Consider the following 22,614-nt stretch of genomic DNA (forward strand, 5'->3'; position numbering starts at 1 on the left):
TACCAGCCATTTAAAGCAGAAACTATGGTTCTCTAGTAACAGGAATCTCTTTCAATGTAGCCAAACACTTCTATAACCTGTTACACTCGGAGGGACCTAAAAAACTGCAATAGGTAAACTATTTATTAAAATAGTAAAAGCAGTTTGACAAAAATCATAAGAATTATGAAACAGCACTTACATTCCATAAGAGTTTTCATAGCTCAGAGTATGCTTGGGGAACCGTTAATTGCCTCAAAGTGAAATGAGGGTGCCCACCAGGATCCGGCTAGGAGGTAAATTTCTAGTTAGGGTGTCGAGCTTAGCACCAGTTTCCAAATGTGCACAGGAAGCTGCAGGTTCCAGATTTTGAAGCTAAACAGCTCTGCCTTTCTCCTTGTCCTTGCCCGCCACCTCATCGCTGAATCTACAAGAGCTGTGAGTCTTGAAGGGTAGGATCTACCAGCATTCATTACAACTTCAGAGGTAGCAGGTTCCTAAGTTCAATGAAAGGTGTTTGTCTTGAAGCAGTAATGAAATACGTTATTATTTCAATGAAATATAAACGATTTTCAGTATTTCAATGAAGTATGCTATTTCAGCACAAGAAAACACTGGAAATAGCTTTGTCTTATGACCTAGAAGTAGTAATAGATAATCTAAGGGGAAACAGATATAGATCTCTGGAAAGATAATGTTTTGTGTTTTTATTTTTCTTCCAGAACTCCAAATAATTGCCTTGACAGCAGTCTGCTCTAAAACGGCCCCCTTCTGAAGACTCAAAGGTGTTTACAGAAACTGAAAGTTCCAGCAGTAGATTTCCATGAGCTCATTAGCAGTTCCTTTAGATGTCGGGTTTACACATCAATATCCATGCGGTATAAACTCCTGCTGTGAGCGTTCGTTTTAATTACAAACAAAGTAGCAGAAGTCAGATATGTGATGACTGCAACGTTGTGATGACTGCAAGTCAGATATGTGATGACTGCATCTTTTTAGAATGACTGCAACGTAGGGGCATCTTTTTAGAATCCCTGCTTTGGTCACTATTATTCAAAGCAACTCCAGCGCCATTTCTTGCCTGCCTCTATATGCTAATCAGCCTAGCCCACTCGGCTCCTCCCCGTTCCAGCCTCCTTTAAGAACCGTTCACTTTCAGCTGTCACGGAGGGTAACTCAGACCAGGCTTAGAAATCACTTGATTTAACTAGGCAGCACTTTTTTTTTTTTTTTTTTCCTTTGGGTATGTATTACTCTAGCAGTCGTCTCTAAATACTGGAGCCATTAGACTTCATGTCAGCAGAAGGAGTCATCATTGCAAAACTGTAATCTGTTAGAAATAGTTACTTTACTGGATTTTACACTATAAGGGGGGAAGTTTCAATGTGCTTTGAAATGAAAGAAGAATTAAGTTGTGTTTTTATCCAAATGAATTGACATCTTTATATGTAGGAGAAGTTACAAGTTGGTAAATACTTATTTCAAGAATCATGACTAGGAAAGACTTGGAAGTTTATTAGAGAAGTAAATGTTTTTCCATGCAAGGACAGCATCTGCCTGTACCTCTGTGGTTCTGGGTATCGTGTGAAGACCATTCTAGGTGACTGGCCAAGGGAAGGAATACCCTACTGATACTGGAGCCACAGCCGTACTGCCAGTATCATGTCTACCATACAAAGAAAGGGCAGCAGCCACCTGTTCAACAGTTTGCGCACCTGTAGACTGAAGATTCCAGAGGACCAGCAACATCAAGGTGAGTCAGTCAGGCTAATGGGTTGTGTGTTCTGTGACCTCCTGTCCATTTGCATTTCCGGAAGGATGGTGGGCTGGGGAATCTCTGCTGTGAAATGCTTTGCAATCTTCCATTTCTAAACTCTGAGAATAGACATAATAGTGATGTGTAAGGGTGAGTTAACTTGCATTCACTATTGGTTTTTAAAGGACTATAGAAGACTATCGAGAATGGAGTTGTCATTCTGAAACTTATGTGCTTACACTTCTAGCCACTGTCATTTTCCCAGAGTACTCTGGATTTTGTGTAATTCAAAACACCCGTCTAGCCAAGGCTGAATCTGCTACAGGGGAAATTTGCTGAGAGTGGCTTTAAGTTAGTCTGCAATGTTCTCCCTTGTCCTACCACTAATGGTATCATCTTGGACTTAAAGTTTAAGCCTAAATTTGTCTGGATCTCTGGCTCATTCATTTGTGGGAGAAATAAATATATTCTAGGCTCTTTCACTTTTATGTTTCTGGAACAGATGGAGACAGACAGGGAAAAGTGTCACATTTCACATGATGGGCACTCATTCAGACTGAACTATCTACCTTGCAGCCATTTTCACCATCAGTCTTAAAATTTCAAATCCACTACTCAGCCAGCTGCATCAATTAGCGGCAGACGGTTGACATGAATAGACAGGACGATCCCTCCAATCCATTCTGTCAGGGACACCAAGGACACTTGTAGAAAAGGCTGGGTGTCAGGGATGACATCACCCCCAAGAGGTTAAGGATTCACCCCAAACATTTCTAACTTCTCCTCAATACCCTCAATAGACAGATGGATCTGTCTATGTATGGATCTAGACTACAAGCTCTTTATTTTTCCATAGACACAGTTTTAGATTTCAGTGGTATGAGGAGTGTTGGCTGAAGGGCTGAAACCTCCCATTTCCAAGGTGGCATCTGTGTGCTAGCATTTGTGTGAATGTGTCAGGCCACCTTCCTGCTTCAGTTCCTGGACTTCATGCTGTACAAGGCTTAGCAGAGTGTGGGTATAAAATACTTCCTATTAAGTGAAAACAGCAAAAACTACTAAGACCCTTCTGTACCATCAGGGCTCATATAAATTATTTTGAACTAACTGCCTTAGAATGTAAAGTCCTAGAATGTGCCAGGGTTTAATCACAGCACTGTCAAATGTACTTGCTTCTCTATTAATAGACAATCTAATTCATCATAGGGTTTTTGTTTGCTGTTCATTTTGTTTGAAATGTTTAAAGCTACCTTCCCTCTCCCACAATTGTTGATGTAATATTTATTATAGTAACCTTGCTAGGGGGAGCATAAAGGAGATGGTAAAAATCACCTGTAAAAATCACCACCCAAAGATAGTTGCTATTAAGATCTTAATGTATAGCCTTCTAGCCTTTTCTTATATGCACATGTACAAATTATTCTTTTGTTTGATTTTTTAAAGTAAATATAGACTTATTTTGTACACAGAGTTTGCAAACTGCTTTTTAACTCAACAATAGATTATGAACAAATTCCCTTGTCATTATATATTCTTCTACAACCTTATTTTTAACAGTTGTATACTATTCCTTCATATGGATGTAGCAAAATTCTTTTAGGCAATTTACTGTGGCTGGACATTTCATTGATTTCTAATTTTTCACTATTACAAGCAACACTGTGTTTAACGTACACTAAAGGATAAATCATTGCCGAGATAAGATTATTTTCTTGGAATGCATTCTTAGAGGTGGAATTGTGGAGTCAAAGGATATGCATGTTTTTAAAGATTTTTCAGGGTGGGGGAGGCAGATGGTCCTCTAATCAGCAGTGTAGAGATATAGAGTCTCAGTAATACTGGGTATTATTAAAATTGTTTTTTCCCAATTTTATAAGTGGAAAATAGTATCCCACTGTTGCTTTAATTTAAGGCAGGCCGTGTTGATGGTCTCTGCCTTACTGGCCATATCCAGAACAGCCTGGAAATATCATTGTGATGACATACTTCCCAAAATATCAACAAGATTAGAAGTCTGGTCTCCTCTTGCAGACCAAAGCTTTTGCCTAGAATGTTTTGAAAGCAACCATATTCTTCCACAACTGAGTCTCAAAATATCTGCCCACATAAACCACAATCCATAAAGTTGTGAAGCATGCTAATGCAATCCAGACTGGCCACTGACTGCTACAAGAGATGTCATCTAGAGATGTGAGTTGACAAGGGACACTGGGCAGTGTTTGCATTCCAGTTACTGTCCCAGAGTTTAAAAGTATTCATTCAGTGCAATGGTTCTGACTTTTCCACAAGCTATATTTGTACCTTGTTATTATGCAAAGTTCAGCAAAGGTCCAAGGAAGCAAAGCCATTTGTTTCAGAGTGAGGGCTGGCTGTGGATTTATTCACTGAGATACTCTGAGTTTGTGGCTTTGGCCTACCACCAGCCAGACTAAGATTCCAGCATACAGGTCAGGATTAATTGACATTTAACTCTTCTGAGGCATAACCAGGTTCAACACATGCGTACTTTCCAGTCCTCCATGCTAGATGCTAAAGTGCTTTATGTTAAGTCTGAGGTGTTTAACTCTTTCCACCTAATCACTCACAAAATGTGCTTTTTGGGTGACCACATAGATAAAAGTCACTTATTCTTCAGCAATTAGCTGTACAATGACTATGCAAAACACTGTGCCAGATGCTGGGTACGTACGCTGAACTAAGCCAGCCAAGCCACATGCTTTCCTGTCCACATAGACTTTACACTCTATGGCAACAGGTGCTACACTAGTCCAGAACAGAAGTCCAGAAGGCTAATCTTTCTACTGTTGCTTCTTCTGTGGTATTTCAAATCCATCTGTCTATAACCTTGATCTGAGACCACATTTGTAGACATTAATTTATATGTCTATAAATACTCAGCACAAATTTCAGTACACATTACATGTACTGGGCAGATTTAATGATCCTTACATTTTACAGTGCTTTGAAGTTCACAAAGTAGTTTCACAGACATTATCTTATTTACTTATACAGATGTGTATACATATATACATGTGTATACATGTATGTAACATGTGTCTACATACATGTATGTGTGTGCCTGTGTGTACACATGTATGTATACATCCTATTGTTCTCTTTCTCTGCAGAAACTTGATTAATACACTACTTCACCTGGTTGTTATGAGAATTAAATAAGATAATGTATGTGAGACTATTTTGTTAACCTCAAAGCATGTACATACATACATACTCTATATGTATATATGTGTGTGTGTATATTGAAATATACAGATACATATAGATAAAGATATAGAGAGAGGGAGAGAGGTTATTTTAAGGGACTGAACACATGATTATGGAAGCTAGCAAGTCCAAAGTCTGTTGTGTGGGGCAGCAGGTTGGAGACCCACGTGAAGATCCTACCGATGTTACAGCTGAAGTCCAAAGGTTGTCTGCTGGCAGAATTCCGTCTTCCTCGGGAGAGGTCAATCTTTTGTTCTAGTCAGGCTTTCAACTGACTGGATGAGGCCCACCAACATTATGGAGGGCAATCTACTTTACTCAAAGTTCACCAATTTAATGTAAATCTCATTCAAAACACTCTCATAGAAACATCCAGAATAATGTGTGACCAAATATCTGGCACTGTGGTGCAGCCAAGTTGACACATAAAATTAACTATTACAGGTAAGCATCATTAGCCTCATTTTTAAAGACGTGGACACTAGGAATCTTCAAGGTCAAGTGATTTTTCCAAGGTTACATAGTTATTAAAATCTACATTCAAGGCACTTTCTGTTATATACAGCTGTCTCATAAAATCCACGATTCTTAGTGTTACCATGATTAATTTTCTTCATTGGTCCATATTAGAAAACCTCTGCAGACCCAAGATGCATTGGGATTCCTCCTGATTTTCTTTGTGTGTTCTGACACCAATGTTTTGACACCAACTGGGTGTCCTACAATTCAATTCAATTCTAACACTACTTAGAGTTAGCAAGGACCCCAAAAGTTAAGGGCTCAGTCTCACAAGACTGCCCCCCTTCAAATGCCAGTTACAACTTACAGGTGTCTCCAAGATACCTACATTTCTGCCTGGATAACTACAAATTCAAGGCTTCTCACAACCCTCTCAGGTTTTAAAATTTGCTAGAACATTCACAGAACTCAAGAAAGCTCACAATTGCCATTTTATTATAAAGGATACAAATGAACAGCCAGACGAAGGGATACGTAGGGCAAGGTCTAGGCAAGTCCCGAGCACAGGAGCTTCTGTCCCCATGGAGTCTGGGTGCACCACTCTCCCAGTGTATCAATGAGCTCACCGACCAGGAAGCTCCACTGAGCTTGGTGTCTGGAGTTTTTATATGGGATTTCATACTATGTGAGCATGATTGATTAAATTGTTGACCATTATTAAACTCAATCTCCAGAAGACCTACACGCACTTCTGTTTTTCTTTCACCAAAAGGGAGCTTCAAAGAGATAGTTTTGTTCTATTTGCAAAGCATTTAAGGTCACAGATTGGTAGAAACAAATATAGATCATTTAAAAATTATTAGAAAAGGGAGAACTCATATTCTATTCACTTACCGTGTTCAACCTCACACTCAGGACAGGAATCCTTTCCATAATAAGCCTTCCTAATGGATGGCACATATGTGAGGATTTGGAAAATTAATGTAATTATTTAAACTTCACTTTCCCACCTTATACTTGTTAGGATGGTTACTATTAAAAAAAAGAAAACAGAAAATAACAAGTGTTGATAAGAGAGCGGAGAAATTAGAACCCTTGTGTTTTGTTGGTGGGAAAGTAAAATCATGCATCTGCTGTGGAAAATAGTATGGTAGTTCCTTACTATTTAAAATTTTAAAATAGTATTATTCTATGAACCAGATATTCTACTTCTGGGTATATACCCCCAAAGAAGTGAAAGCAGGGACTCAAACAGATACTTGCACACACAAGAGCCAAAAAGGGTAGGCAACCTATGTGTTCATCAACAAATGAATGGATAAACAAAATACATAACTGGATTATTATTCAGCTTTAAAAAGGAAGGAAATTCTGATACAGGCTACAACATGGATGATTCTTAAGGATATTATGTTAAGTGAAATAAGCCAGTCACAAAAGACAAATACTGCATGATTCCCCTAATATGAGATGTAGAACTGTTAAATTCATAGAGACAGAAAGTAGAACGGGAATTTCCAGAGGCTTGGGCAGGGGCAGGAAGAAGGGTGAGTGGGTAGTCATTGTTTAATGGTATACAGTTTCAGTTTTACAAGGTGAAAGAGTTCTGGAGATTGAACAACAATGTGAGCAAAGTGAAAACTACTCTGCTGTACACTTAAAAATGCTTAACATGGTACATTTTATGGTATGTGTATTTTACCACAATTTTTTTTACAGCTATGGCTGTCAAAGCCATCCCTAATTACATTTCTGGAGTTAGACTTAAAACAACAAAAATGAAAGTAAAAATAAACAAAAAAACTCTTTCATTTTCCTACTTCTAAAACCAAAGCTAGGAGGAAATATTCTACTCATCCCTGATTCCCAAAAGCTATTTCTTTGAAAACATTAATAAAATTAATAAAATCCTAACAGATTTATCAATAAAAAAGAGACAAAACAGGGACTTCCCTGGTGGTCCAGTGGTTAAGATGCTGTGCTTCCACTGCTCCACTGCAGGGGGCATGGGTTTGATCCCTGGTCGAGGAACTAAGATCCTGCATGCTGCACAGTGCAGCCAAAAAAAAAAAAAAAAAGAGAGAGAGAGAGAGACAAAACACATAATCCATTATCAGGAATGATATAGAGTGCCATTATAGATCCTTCAAATATTAGAAGGATAACAAGGGAATATTATAAACAACACTGTGCCAGAAAGTGCAGAAAAAAACATAAACAAAATTCAACATCCAGTCATGAAAAATTTTAAAAGGATTAGGGATGGAAAGGAAATTACTCAACCTGATAAAGGACTTTACAAAAAACAGCATCTAACATCGTACTTTCAGTATCAAGTGAAAGGTTGAACACTTTCCTGCTAAGATCAGAAGATAACAAAGATGTCCGCTGTAATTCCTTCTACTCAGCATCATACTGGAGGTCCTAGCCAGTGTACTAAGTTAAGAAAAAGAAAACAAAAGGCTTATGTATGGGAAAGAAAGAGATAAAACTCTTTTTATTCACAGACAAGTGATAGTCTATGCAGAAAAATCCTTAGGAATCTACGTCCACTGCCCCAAACACTAGAACTAATAATAATAAATAATGAAATATGTGCAAGACCTGTACACTTAAAATAGACATTGCAGAGAGAAGCTAAAGAAGATGGAACTAAATACATGAATTGGAAGCCTCAATATTATTAAGGTATCAATCCTCCTCAATTGATCTAGAGAGTCAAGGCCATCCCAATCAAAATTCTAGCAGACTTTTTTTTTTGGACAAGATGATTTAAAATTTATAAGGAAATGCAAAGGATCTAGAATAGTTAATCAATCTTGAGAAAGAAATACACAGTTGACAACTTATACTTTGGATTTTAAGTTATAATAATCAAGGTGGTATAATAATGGTGTAAGGATAGAAAATCAACCATTGCAACAGAAGCAGGAGCCAGGAAATTGAACTATTATTCATATGTGATCAATTGATTTTTGACAAAGATACCAAGATAATTTGAAAGAGAAAAAGATAGTCTTTTCTGTAATAATCCTGGAACAAATAGATAAACATATTACTAAAAATGAACCTTAATAACTACCTCATACAAAAATTAACTTGAGATGAAATATACTAAAATGCAAAAGCAAATCTATAAAGCTTCTAAAAGAAAACAGAAAACTATCTTCACAAAGTTGGAATAGGCAGGTTTTAGACAGACAGAAAAAGTGCTAACCATAAAAATTAGACAAATCAGACCATCAACACTAAACGTATCTGCTCTTTAAAGGATAACATTAGGAAAAGAAAAGAGAAGACTGGGAGAAAATATTTGTAAAAAATGTACCTGAAGAAGGACTTGTAATCAGAATATATAAAGAACTCAATGTAAACAATTTGATTAAAAAACGGAAAAATGATCTTGCAGGCACTTCAGAAAGAATATACAAATGGCCAGTAAGCACATCAAAAGCTGCTCAACATAACGAGTCATCAGGAACATGCAACTAAAATCACTGTGAGATATTGTTTCACATTCACTAGAAGGGCTAAAATTAAAAACACTGTTGATACTATGTGTTGGGGAGAATGTGGAGAAACAAGACTCCTAATCATTGCCGTGAAGTGGTATAACAACTTTGGAAAACAGTTTGTCAGTTTCTTATATACTTAAATCTACACCTACCCTATGATCTAGCAATTATATTCTTAGGCATTTTCCCCAAGAGAAATGAAAACAATGCGTCCACAAAAAGCTTGAGCAAGAATGTTCATAGCAGATTTTATTCCTGTGAGCTTCAACATGAGAACAACCCAAGTGTATATAAGCAAGGTAAATGGATAAGCAAATTGTGGTATATTCATACACTGGATACCTACACAGCAGTAGCAAGAAATGAATTACTGATACATGTACCACAGAGATGAATCTCAAATGTGTATAACAGCTTGGGGGTAAAAACAGGAGGCTGACCCTGTGGGATGAAGGACCAAGATCTTGGCACACATGTTAACGCATACACCAGAATGCTGCCACACGTGCTGGGAAGCTCGGGTAACAGGATACCTTTTTTTTTTTTTTTTTTTTTTTTTGCGGTACGCGGGCCCCTCACTGTTGTGGTCTTTCCCGTTGCGGAGCACAGGCTCCGGACGCGCAGGCTCAGCGGCCATGGCTCACGAGCCCAGCCGCTCCGCGGCATGTGGGATCTTCCCGGACCGGGGCACGAACCCGCGTCCCCTGCATCGGCAGGCGGACTCTCAACCACTGTGCCACCAGGGAAGCCCAACAGGATACCTTTTAACACTTATTGATATGCCATGTTATGGAAGGCCATCTACTGAGGATGCTCTAGACACCTTAGATGGTGAGTTCCACTAGGGGACCTATAGGACCTCTTTCAAAACTAAGATTCTATGATTTGTCCATAATTATTTCATTCATGTTGATGTTGTCTCCTTAACTGTGTTGTACAAGTTCTTTGAGAGCAGTAAACTGAGGTTATACCCTGGACTACACCACAGTGCTAACATGTCACTTATAAACAAATCACATTTACGGAGTGTTTGTCATAGGCCAGACACTGTTTTAAGCACTTTTCATGTGTTTGCTCGTTTCTCTGCAAAAGCCTCATGAGATAGGTAATGGCCAAGACCTCACAGCAGGGGTGTAGAGGCAAGATCCTAACCCAAGAACCCTGACTCCAGAGCCTCTGCTTTAATCCATGCTCACTGCCTCTTATCGGGCACAAAAATAGATGCTCAGCTAAGCACTTATGAAGGGCCTGAGTGATGGCTGGCCCTTGAACTCAATTTGTGGTTCAGTTGTTCAAAATGTGTTGTTTTTGAAGTCACCGGTTAATTTCTATATAAATTACTAACCACATCCAACTGTCTCAGAAGTGGGTATTTGTCCCTAAGAGAAAGAGGTGAGAAAATGCAGCTGTATCAATGCAAATACATCAGGCCAGAGAAAGTGACCTGCTTGCTGGGCTAGCAGTTTTCTTTTAAACAACAGCACAGTCCGTATCTCTCACACTGCATGAAGTGTGAAAGACAGCAATGCACTGTTTTTGGAACTGGACTGCTATGGCCTTAGAGAAATCCTTCGTACTTCTGACAAAATAAACAAGCAGTGTCCAAAACTCCAAGTTAAAAAGGGCTAAATAATATTCATTGTTATAATTCACTTTTTATTTAAATTGAGGATTCTATTTAAAAAGTGCTGGCTCAACCATTATATTGAATCATTAACTTGACTTGAAATCTTAAACAACATTTCGGCAAGGTAAGTTTCACACCTGCGTTGCTTTTTAATGAAGTCTGTTGGCAAATCTAGTACAATATCCAAAAGTCAGGATTTAATATGCAATCAATACCTGTATTCAGTAGGAAGCTGCATTCCTTCTACCCAAATGTCAGATAGCTCACCCCCTGTGGATGGCAATAAACAAGCAAGGCAGAAGTCATAGGTATAAGATCTGGACTGCTAACAAGTGATGATGGTCTGAAGATATATTTTGAAACTAACTAAAGTAACATCAAAAGAGCATAAAACATGCATGTGTGAGCTGAGCCAGAAAGAGGACAGGGGTTAAATTGGAACTGAGGAGATGGGACCTGATCTCACAGGAGAGAGAAGGAAGAAATTTTTTAAATGGCCTCTATCACCACAAAATGGGTTCAGGTCCTAAAAGAATGTAATGCTGACAGGACATAAATTCTTTTCCCTTAGCAGATCCAGAGAAACTACCAGACCTCCAGAAACTACAACTCAGTAACTTGATCATGCCTCTAGAGTAGCGATGCACCTAAGTGAAAACACCATACTTCAGATCTATATAATGACTGGCTTAAGTAACTGGCACCAAATCCTTTCTCCTCCTGATGAAAGGAGGTAATTTGTAACATAGAGGGATGCTGCCATCTAGAGAGAGACTGTAAAGTAAGGAGAAAGTTTTTGAATGTTGGAAATGGACTATTTTGGTCTAAGGTTGGCTGTGTTAAACTTTAGTTATCTGCAGAGAAGTGAAATTGCAGATAAAGATTTGTGTGCCTGTGTGTTTTTATAAGCTGAGCATGGGTAAGACATATACCGGTGCTACAGATGATGAGGTTCTCTTTGTTCAACAAGGCCAACTTTGCCATAAGGAGCTTCATTTTCAAGCTTCGGTGTTATTTGCCATTTTTCTTTTTGAAAATTGAGTAAGCTAAAATTAATTAGTAGAAGTGATTGTTTTGTTAGTGGGATGAAGCAAAGTAGGTTTAGAGGGATTTGTAGAGAACAACTAGCTACAAATTTAAAGATAAGAAAAAACCAAAAAGATAGAGAAAACAAATCTTCATAAAAAAACCCCACCATGGGGACTATCCTGGTGGTCCAGTGGGTAAGACTCCACGCTCCCTACGCAGGGGGCCTGGGTTTGATCCCTGGTTGGGGAACTAGATCCCGCACGCATGCCGCAACTAAGAGTCTGCATGCCAGAACTAAGAAGTCCCCATGCTGCAACTAAAGATCCCACATGCTGCAACTAAGACCTGGTGCAGCCAAAAATAAATAAATAAAATAATAAACAAATAAATATTTTTAAAAATCCCCACCATAATAGATGTGCCAAACTTCTTCCTATCTTTGTGAACGTTTGTCACATTTTAAGGCTTAAACTCAAGATCTTGCTCATAGCATGCAATTAACACTTACCAAATAAATCAATATTTTTCTTCCCAAAAATTTCCTCCGAGTGATTGATATTCATAAATCATTGAATGTTGGGGCTTCAAAGATAATGTAGTACAACTGAATTTACATATTAGAAAACTGAAACCAGAGAAGCTAAGTCATCTACTCAAAGTTAGTAGTTAGTGCAGAGAGCTGGGACTATGTGTCCATCTACATCTATCTAAGAATTTTATGATATGAGGACCACCATTATTAAAAGTATATAACATAGTTTAAAAATTAAGATGAGATAAACTTGAGTTTTACCTCATTAAAAAAATACCCATAAGAAGAGTACTTGGTATGTAATATTAATACATATTAAGCATGTAGAGAAAATGATGAGTATGTCAGGGAGGGAGGAAGGAGTAATGGGAGGAGTAGAGGGAGGGAAACATGTAGGGAGACAAGGAGGGTGGGTGTTAGAGAGAAATATGGAGCCAAAGGGAAGCAAAGAAAGGAGGAGGAGACAAATGAGGGAAAGCTGATTTTAAAAAAAGATCCAAAATGTGGTATACACATACAATGGACTATTACTCAGCCTTTACAAGGAATACAATTCTAACATATGCAACAACACAGATGGACCTTGAAGACATTATGCTAAGTGAAATAAGTCAGGCCCCAAAAGACAAATATGGTCTGACCCCACTTACATTAGGTACCTAGTCAGAGTCATAGAATCGGAAAGTAGAACAGTGGTTACCAAGGGCTGGGGGGAGACTGGAATGGGGAGTTCGTGTTTAATAGGTATAGAATATCGGTTTGGAATGATGAAAAATTTCTCGAGATGGATGGTGTTGATAGTTATGTATTGTGAAAATACCTAATAACGCTGAACTGTATTTAAAATGGTTAAAATGGTAAAATTTATGTTATGTATATTTTCACACAATAAAAAATGCTTTAGAAAAAGATATCACATAATTACAATATCTCCTCTGATCCTTTCATCTTGACTTGTCATAATAGTTCAATGATCATAAAAGCTTGAAGGAAAGAAAATGAATAAATATAAAGGATTGTTCTCAGGTTTTGGGGGTTCTTTTTGAGACTTTTTCAAGTCATATACATTTGAAAACTGATCAGTTTTTATCCTGTAATCTTCTTTAGCATGGTGAACAAATGTTTCTGGTAAGGTTTACAAGTTGCTACCTGGCCTTTACTTCTCTCAAACTAGTTCTAATGCAGAGCAGTGAGACGTGTGTGCAGAACCATCTGCAGCAGGCGGCACAGTACCGCCCCCCCGCCTCCATTTCTGTGCCCCGAGGGCAAGCAGGGCATTTCAGTCCTCACACACGTAAGGTGAGGGTGAATGTTGACCTCCGGGGGCTTCCGTGAGTTCCCGAGAGGAGAACGAGGTCCAGGCCTTCCGGGCTTGTGAGGGCCTTGGGTGGCAGCCCTGCTCCTTTCTTCCTGCCTAGGCCTCCGAGGTCTTGTTCTCAGTGGAATAACATGCATTTACTCCTGTGAAACGGGAAAACAAGGAGCCTTTTCTCCTGCCTGCTCAAAGGCTCAGGGCAAAGAGGAGTGAGTTTAAGGAAGAGAGTTTGGGAATTGCAAGAAGTTGCAATCAAGCTTCTCTATCCGGCCTTGGAATCCATGAGGGAATTTAAAAATAGTGCACTTCTTTACCGACGAGGAAGAGCTTAAATGTATCTGGATTCAATATATGAAGCAGCATTTCAGCCATATCTAATAGTCTTTGTGAAGAGTGATTTAATTATTACTAATATGATATTTTGTGTCAAAATCACCTTTTTAATTTTAGCAGTGCAGAAAACGCTAGGGAATTACTTAAAATTAACAGATACCATTTTAAACCTGTACAATACTTATCTTCAACATGCCATGAAGCCTAGACTATATTTCCATCCCCTCCTCCCTCAGCAAAATGGAGAGACCCACTTCTAACATATGGAAGCATTTTCACACTGCAAGTTATTCTGAGGGGAGAATATGTGATTTATAAATGCTGTCAAATGAAATATGTATTTCCAAATGGTACCGAGTGGACCAGGCACATCACAAGACACGTTCTGCATCTTTACTACCCCATGGGCATAAACGGAGGAATGGTGTCGAGAAAGAGCAAACAGCTCTTTCTGGCATTACCAATCCAGAGGGCCCACACTTGCTGCTGACAAACATATTCAAGTAATTAAAGATTACAGGTAACCGTATCACAAAAGCATACAATAGTTTATATTCCATAAACTATAAAGGTCTATAATACTTATAGATAAAATAACACCTTCAAATTTTGGAGAAGTGGGTATGCTTTGTCAAAAGTAATACATTCTTCTGAGTCATTTTTGCCAGTGGCTGAAAATAAATATTGACATAGAGGTTTTAAACTGCTAGGCTCACCACGCCATTTGCCTGCCAACATTCTCAAACAAACCTTTTGAAAGTCAAAATACGAACAGAAAATGGTAAGAATAAGTGAAGCATCTTGCATGTTTACGGATGGCAAAACAAAAGTGCAGGAACACTCACACAGTCTGGGATGACATCTCAACTAGGCTCGTACAGACCACAAAGGCAGAAGGGCTATCACTGCTCAGGTACATCACAGCTTCATAAGAAAAGAAGCTGTAAAACAGGCATTTAACTAAGCCAAGAGGGAGCCTTTCTTAGAGGAAAACACATGAGATTCGGAGTCAGCTCTCATGTGTTTTAGTCCTAGATCTCTAAGTACGAGCTGCGTGACCTTGCACACATCTTGTAATTCTGGAGGCTTCGTTGTCTCATGATCCAAGGGTTTAATAACTTACCTCTTGAGGATCGTATCATGTAGTAAGAGCCGCGGTTTACCGAGCATTTCTCATATGCCAGGTACTGTGCTTAGCATTTTATCTACGTTACCTCGCTAAATCCTTACAACTTTGTGAAGTATGTCTTACTATTCCCATTTTACAGATGAGTAAACGTGGCCTCAGAGGGATCAAGTGACCTGCCCTAGCTCACAAAGTTAGTGAATTGAAGAGACGGAATTTGAATCCAGTCTCGTTTTTGCCAAAGTTTAGGTTTATAAAACCCTGCATTCTGGCTCGTGGTAGTCATTTACTTAGTCACCAAAGATTAATATATTTAGACACGTTTTATAATAGATGAAGTATGATACAAATATACATTTTCACATTACACATGTGCATAAAAGAAGCATCATGGGAGATCAGCGAGGTCTAACTTTTAGGTCATATAAAGTTAAACATTTCAAAAGGCAAAAGGTTAAAGAGTAGTCATGACATGCATAAGCATGTCATATGGTACTGTTTTAAGAAGAAAGAAAAAGAAATAATTCAAAGAGTCATGTTTTGACACTGAAAACAATAGTAAAATTTAATGGAGTATGCTGTGTTGGCTGTTGAAAAAGGTCTCTTGGAAAACAAGAAGGTCTTCATGAAACCGTTCAACTCACTGAACATCCCCAAATATAAAGCACACTGCACATGACGACCATGTCTTTTGGGATACATTACAGAACACTCTCAAAAATATAAAGCCAGTTTCTTCCTTCATCACTGTATTTTGATCTGCAGAGTGATTTTGCCAGATGTTCTGTATCAAATGACTTAATGAAAGTTTTCTGTTCTTTAAAATCTGTGAAGTTCCCTATTTATAATGACATCAGTGAAGTACATGACTTTAAGAAATGAGAGAAGAATTTTTCTTCAATTGAATTGCCACAAATCTCCAGATTCTAAAATGCAAACGAAATCAAGTCGCTGGCCATAGCCCACCACCACATATGACCGGATTATAAACTAAGCGGCATGGTTTGGTGTTGAGGTTGGGGTGAGAACGCATTAAACACAGAGTTTTCAGGGGCTTGGTCCGACCTCCAGAAGGGCAGCAAGGTCTGTGTGTGACACAACCTCTAGTTCTAGGTCACATCAGACACCTTAATTATTTTTATGTCTTGGTTTTTCGAAATTGATCTGTGTCTAGATGGAGACCAATATACAAACCAGTTGAGAAAGGAGTCTAAAGTCTTTGGAACTTACAACGAATGGATCTCTTGAAGACTAGCAGCATAGGAAGCAGATGAGTTCAGAAAATCGGATGGATTAGACAAAGTTCCCAGTGGTAACGGCTGTATTCAGTGGGTTGCGAGATACTTTTCTCATCTTCTTCTCCAATGTCCCATTCTGAAAATGAGTAATTTCTTTATCAGCATGGTATTTATGAGAAAAGGGATAGCTTCCTTTGTTTTATTCTAATATTGATTCTTTTTTTTCTCAAGTATGTGCTCACATTGAATCAAAACCAAGAAATTCTAGATTTCTTAGAGCAGGCAGTTTATAATTCCATTTCCAACAAAAATTTACAGCAGTTCAAAAAATGCAGAATTGGGTTGAAAAGTGTTTTCTCCTTTTACTTCCTATAATGTATGTATTACAACACACTTGTGTTCATAGTACACAATTGGTTATAACTTCAGCAGGGACGACAAGGCTGGAATTGTTCCAGCAGGGTCCATTTATCTTGTGTCTCAAGTTGAGCTGGTGCTTTGTGAGTTCAGCCTGGCAATTTCCTATGTAAATAGGAAATTGTATGTGAATGTAAATAGGAAGTTTCCCTCTGGGGTCCTGGTTATTTTACCTTCAAGTCAGTCAGTACAAAACATCTGATAAAGTAAAATCAAGAGTGTCCCATCATAGTTAGTAACGACTCTGTGGCCCTACCACCTCCTTCTGTAAAGACATATTTTTTAATATTTTGGTGGGTAATTTGTTGTTTAGTTCATTCCTTTTGCATTTTTACAGAATTCCTCCATAGATGGCTAGAAATGAGTACAGAATGTCTTATGCCTATAGTTCCTTCATGAATTGGCACAGATTCACTTTTCTTCTGGGGCAACAATTTGTCATTTCTTAAAACTATCTTAAAATATTTTAACATAGATTTGAGGGCTTTTTTTAAAAAAAAATCAAATTGTGATTCAGACCCTCTACATCCCCTCTTCCTGGGTCTCCTGCTATGATTGATCTTTTTTTCTACAGAAGATGTCATTTTTTATAGTTGAGACTTTAGATGTTTTAAATTCCTGTTGAAAAATCTTTGAACTATGACAAATGCTTTTGATGTAGTTTATGCTTTCAGGCTAAACTTTTGCTTTGCAGAAATAAACATTTTAACTGACATTTAATAATCCCAAGCAAAGATATTTTCTAAAAAAATTTCCATTACTCAGATTTCAGACATATTATTAAAACAGAAGACTCCTTGCATCGGAGAGGAAATCACTGTTTTAAGCAGAATATCTGAATGACTGATTTCAATATCAGTATCGATATTTCAATATCCTAACTACAGGCATTTCTTTTTAGGTCTTCAGAGTAGCCCTGGACTTCACCTGACATTGAATCACAATAATCATAGTGTGTGGTTTGAGTTGTAATTCTTTTCTCATTAACTGTCAGGTTACTCAGAACGTCTGGAGATTTAGTCATTAACTCCAAGGGTCTCCACTGCCATCTTCCTAGATTTGGTCTCAGTGGGCAGACACCTGGAGGTGCTCTAGAGGACCGGTCCTCAAACACGTATACAGACCACCTGGGGATCTTGTAAAATGCAGATTCTGCTGCAGTAGGTCTGGGGTGAGGCCTGAGAGTCTGCATTTCTAACAAGTCCCTGGTCAATGCTGCTAGTCTGTCTGGACCACACTTTGAGGGGCAAGGATCTCTAAAACTATCAATGGGCCATGGGCCTGAATTCAGAAACTTCCTGATATTAAATAAGAAAAAGAAAGATAGGAGTAAAACAAGGAAAAGTGAGAAGAGAACCAGGGGTGAGAATAAGGTAATGAGTGAAAGGAAAAAGAAAGACCTTTGAGGAACAATTAAGAAGTTTCCCCAGAGCTAACAGGGTAGCTAGGTGATGGCAATGACATAGGACTGGAGGAGAGGAGGGAGGGAAGCTAACTTTTATTGAGTGTCTTCTGTGCAACCTGTGCTCTGACATATTGCCATGTGTTTAGGCATGTATATGTAAATGGATATACATGGATATATATATCTGTGTATATATGGAGGATGGATCGATAGAGAGAAAGATATTCTGCCTTGTTCCAAAAAGGTTTGAAGAAGCTGTACCAGGTGCTCTTACATGCACACATTTCTTCTATCCTCATAACAACCCTTTTAAAATATATATCGAGAGAGACGAGAAAGCTAAGCCTTGCAGTAATTTTTTTTAAAGCACAGCTCTAGGATTATCTAACGTCAGAGCTCCAAAATCCATGCTTTGACAAGTCAGAGAGCCAGACACGAGTGAAAGAGGTGAAGAGGACAGTTTTGGAACGTGAGAAGAAATGAGGAAAGAGGACGTGGCAGAGACACATGGAAAAATCCAGGAAGAAAGAGAGAGGAAAATGCAGGGCATGCCAGGGCTGCAGTCCAAGTGGATAATTCTAGTCCTGGTAGCAATTAGAGGCGACCCATTTGGCAGTGTCCGCTCCTCTGCAGGAGGGTTGTTGCCACCATCTTTCCTGCCAAGAGTGTTTCCACAACCTTTGTGGCCCTGGTTGGAGTAGCCTGGTTCTATCCAGTGTGGAGAACTCAGTTTTCACCTTAATCACCCTAAACTACCAAGCAGGATGAAGCAGTCTGCCAGACTCTCGGTGGGAGAAGCCATGTAGCAGAAATGTGGGACCCCTAGAGCTTCCTGCCCCCATGCCCACTGGGACTCCATTCTCAGTCTCTTCCTCCTCTTCCAGATCTGCTTTTGGCTCAGTAGACACTCTTAAACCTTCTCCTTTGAGATGACTGAAAATCCTCCAGTTACTTTCCTACATGAAACAGGTTTGTCAGAGACTGAGTGCCAATAAAATATATTGAAAACAAAAAGGTAGGAACAAGACCTTACAACTCACCCAAAATTTGGGGGGAAAATTATGGTACGTATTAGAATAGGGAGAAAAGAAGTGTGTATTTACTGTTAACACTGACCATTACACTACCTTAGAATCCTGAAGAACAAAGCTCTTACATTATGCATAAGGTTCTAGCTGAATTCTTGTCTGGAGATGTGAAGGAGTATTTTGAATGAAGGTGAAGGACAAGAACATAAAATGCCTTTCAGTAGATTAGACGGCATTATAAAGAGCAGATCTTTAGTTATTCAGAAGCGTGTTATTGCACTCTGAATTCAGTGAATCCATCTTGCCCACACATCTATTTCCATATATCTCTATGCAAAGAACAGGTAGGCCAAAGAAATAAGATACTGGGTACTTGTTAAGCAGTATAATTCAATAAGAAGTCTGTCGTTGGCCAGGAGCGTGAGAATTGTCCTTTGATCATGAGTGTCTGACACTACGGTAGAAAAGAAATTATTTTCAAATTTGGTTTTTATTTTTTCAAAGTTACGTATATTCATGTGGTTTAAGGGATCAAATGGTCCTACAAGACTTTTCTGGAAAAAAGTAGCAATCTCCTCCTGGCCCCTTCCTCTGCTTTCTTTTTTCTTGGTCCCCAGAGGTAACAGCATCCAACTCACAGCTGTTTCTTTTGTATTAACCACCATATAACCAAATACCAGGCATTTAGGGCTACTTCTCTATATTTATGTTTAGGTGCTACTGGTTTGCAACTACGGAAGAATTTAGGTCCCTTTCACAGATTTTTCTGACCCCTTCAACCCACTACTACCATACACATGAATGCTTTCCATTCCCCCATCTTCCCCAAATCACTGCATCAGAAGTCTGATTAGATCAATATTCAGTATTCACATCGTCATGATTATGTAATATATTTTGATTACTTTTGTTTTCCTGCCCAACTTTTTGTTTTCTCTGGATTTAATAATTGTGTCATGTTTTGTTTTGTTTTCTTAGTTCTCTACGTACTAGTTACCAGTCAACCCCCAAAGTCTCTTCCAATTATCTAAATATGCTTTCAAAGTATTCAGTTACTTGAGATATTCAACTGTTTTTAGTTCCATCCTTTTGGAGACTTCTTTCCTGGAGTCTCCTCAGGGACCTCCCCCATTGTGGACTGGTTATTCTCTGCAATTGGTGTACTGCTATCGTTCTGGGCTATCCTCTCACCATCATCCTGGAGGCTGCCTTCACCTCTTCTGAGTCGGTGCCCCTGTTTCTTGGCTACTTAGTTTACTAGCTCTTTTGGTAGAGCACTTCCTTTAGAAGCATCCTGAGAATGAGTGCATGTGGGATACATACTTTGAGACCTTACAGTTGGAAATGTTTTTATCGTGTCTTTACACTTAATTGGTACATTATATTAGCATATAATTCTAGACTGGAAATCATTTCCTTTCAGAGTGTTAAAAGCATTGCTCCTTTGACTTCTAACTTACAGGATTGTTGTTGTGAAACCTAAAGCCATTCCGATACCTGACCCTTCATATGTGACTTTTTTTTTTACCCCCTTTTCCATGCCAATAGGACCTTTTCTTAGTGGTGTTCTAAGATTTCATGATGTGCATTGGTACGGTTCTATTTTCATGTATTGTTCTGAGTATTGGATTGGCTCTTTCAAACTGGACACATATGTCTTTTGATTTGGGGAATTTTAAAGATCTATTTGTTGATAATTTCAAGCCCTCTTTCTCTATAGCTTCTATTAGTCAGGCATTGAAGTGACTCTTGGACTGATCCTCTGAGTTTTCTTATCTCTTCTCACATTTTTCATTTCTGTTCTTTTGCTCTGCTATGTGGACTATTTACTCAATTTTATTCTCTAAATCTTCTATTGATGTTTTTAAGGCAACATTGATGCTACTACCATATTTTAAAGTCCAAATTTCTAAAAGCTTATTCTTGTTCTGTGTTACTCTTTTTAAAAAATAGTATTCTGTTTTTGCTTCATGGATGTTTCATATCTGTGAGGATATTAATTATATACATATTAGATATATAAAATATATATGTATGAAAATAAATTATTTGTATATAATTTTAGAAAATATATATTAAACTCTCTGCATCGTCTTTTCCCTCCAGTTTACTTTCCTTCTGTTTACTCATTCAATCACTGAATTGTGTGTCTGGTGACCCTTGATTGCCTGCTTATACTTAAGAAAGAGGCACTCACGAAAAAGCTCATCGGCAGCTATGTGCACTTGCACCGGGTTCTCATCATCTGGTTTGACCATTCACTGAGAGATTTGTTTGCCAATATCTTCTGTTCTTTTCTTTCGGGTTGCTCAGACTCTCCAGAGAAAAATCTTATAATTTCCTGCCTGGAGGAAATAAACCTGGCTGCCAGCATTCTGTGAACTGAGTAGAGTGCTCAGACTGAACCTCAATATTTTGTATGCGTGGTAGGCAGTATAACAGCTCCCTAAAGATGTCCGTATCCTAATGCTCAGAACCTGTAAATATGTACCTTATGTGGCAAAAGAAACCCAGTAGATGTGATTAAGTTAAGGATCTTGAGACGGGAAGATTATTTTAGATAATCCAATTCATCTCCAGCCTCATCTTATAGCACTGTCCTCTCCCTCTTACCTTGCAAAGTGACTTGTATACGGTCACCCCTCAATACATATTTGTTGAATAAGTGGATTGATCAACAAATATATTGGAAAGAAGAAGGGATACATTTTAAAATATATCATTTTAAGGACCATGATCTTATTTTCAAGTTTTCCTACTGGGTCAGGTTAGAAAACTGCTATGAACCCAATGGCTTGATAAATGTTTACTTTTGGCTTTGTCTTTGGAGCCAAAGGACTGGTTTGAGAAAGGGAGAGAGAATCTAGATGGACGAGGAGGTAAGGAGGTCATCTGTTTTCCAGCTAATGAGCTGGGCAGTGTCAGGGAGAGGAGGCGGCTGCACTGAGGCTAATATACCTTCAATCAGACAATGTATACCTAGATCCTAGCACAGTGGCTGGCACAAAAAGATACTCAATAAATATTTGTTGAATTGATGAAAAAAAATGGCCTTCCTACTTTACCACATGCCCTCCAAGCTACAAGTAACCCTTTATGATTTCCTACTTAACGCTGCCATTGAAGATCACTTCTGCCCATTTTTAGCTCTATGTTTTGATAGAGGAAAAGTCAACATGCTATTTGGCTATGGTTCGGTCAAGTCATACTATTTTAAGGACAACTATCCTAAGTCCAATTTAGAAGAGGCCCATTTATTATTCCACTTCATAAGTATTCCACTGCACATTCACAAAGACTATGTCCTTTCAAAGTCATTAGAGATCTCATTTCTTAAATCTAATGTAATTGCCGAAAAAGGAGCTTGTTCTAAGAAAGAACAAAGAATTGAGCTACAGTTGAATATGGATGGCAATGCAAATCTATTGTTGAGCATTTTCTGCTGTGGTTCACTTGGCTCCAAGGGCCGACAGCATAGTAAGCACTTGCATAAAAAAATGAAGCTTATCTTGCTGGACCGAAAGAAGGCACCAAGTTCACGGGGCCCCAGGAGCTTGGCAAAGGGTGGTCTGGCAGAGTTTTGACACGCTATTATGGGATAAGATTGTGGGTAACTGGAAAACCCCTTTC

At 38.5% G+C, this 22,614-nt stretch overlaps 2 protein-coding genes and 1 long non-coding RNA gene across 5 annotated transcripts in view; 1 reads left to right on the plus strand and 2 right to left on the minus strand.

Moving 5' to 3' along the window:
- The window catches only part of SKP2 (S-phase kinase associated protein 2), a 216,064-nt gene that overhangs the window by 75,304 nt on the left and 118,146 nt on the right, over positions 1-22,614 (minus strand). The window lies entirely within an intron of this gene.
- The window catches only part of RANBP3L (RAN binding protein 3 like), a 48,735-nt gene continuing 27,713 nt past the window's right edge, over positions 1,593-22,614 (plus strand). For both annotated transcript variants that reach the window (XM_004265998.3, XM_033421261.2), the window contains exon 1: positions 1,593-1,732. In XM_004265998.3, coding sequence (XP_004266046.1) covers positions 1,642-1,732 — 91 coding nt within the window. In that variant the 5' untranslated portion in view covers positions 1,593-1,641. The remainder of the gene's footprint in view (positions 1,733-22,614) is intronic.
- Positions 1,726-22,614, minus strand: part of LOC117199984 (uncharacterized) — a 53,631-nt gene continuing 32,742 nt past the window's right edge. The window contains exons 3-4 of one of the 2 annotated variants that reach the window (XR_004481350.2): positions 16,127-16,270; positions 1,726-1,854 (exon numbers count right to left, since the gene is read on the minus strand). This is a non-coding gene — a long non-coding RNA (uncharacterized LOC117199984). Of the gene's footprint in view, positions 1,855-15,283; positions 16,271-22,614 lie in introns of those variants that run through there. The other variant, XR_004481349.2, reaches the window with a different exon arrangement.

Source organism: Orcinus orca, chromosome 3, assembly GCF_937001465.1.
Source record: "Orcinus orca chromosome 3, mOrcOrc1.1, whole genome shotgun sequence".
In the NCBI taxonomy this organism is placed as follows: domain Eukaryota; kingdom Metazoa; phylum Chordata; class Mammalia; order Artiodactyla; family Delphinidae; genus Orcinus; species Orcinus orca.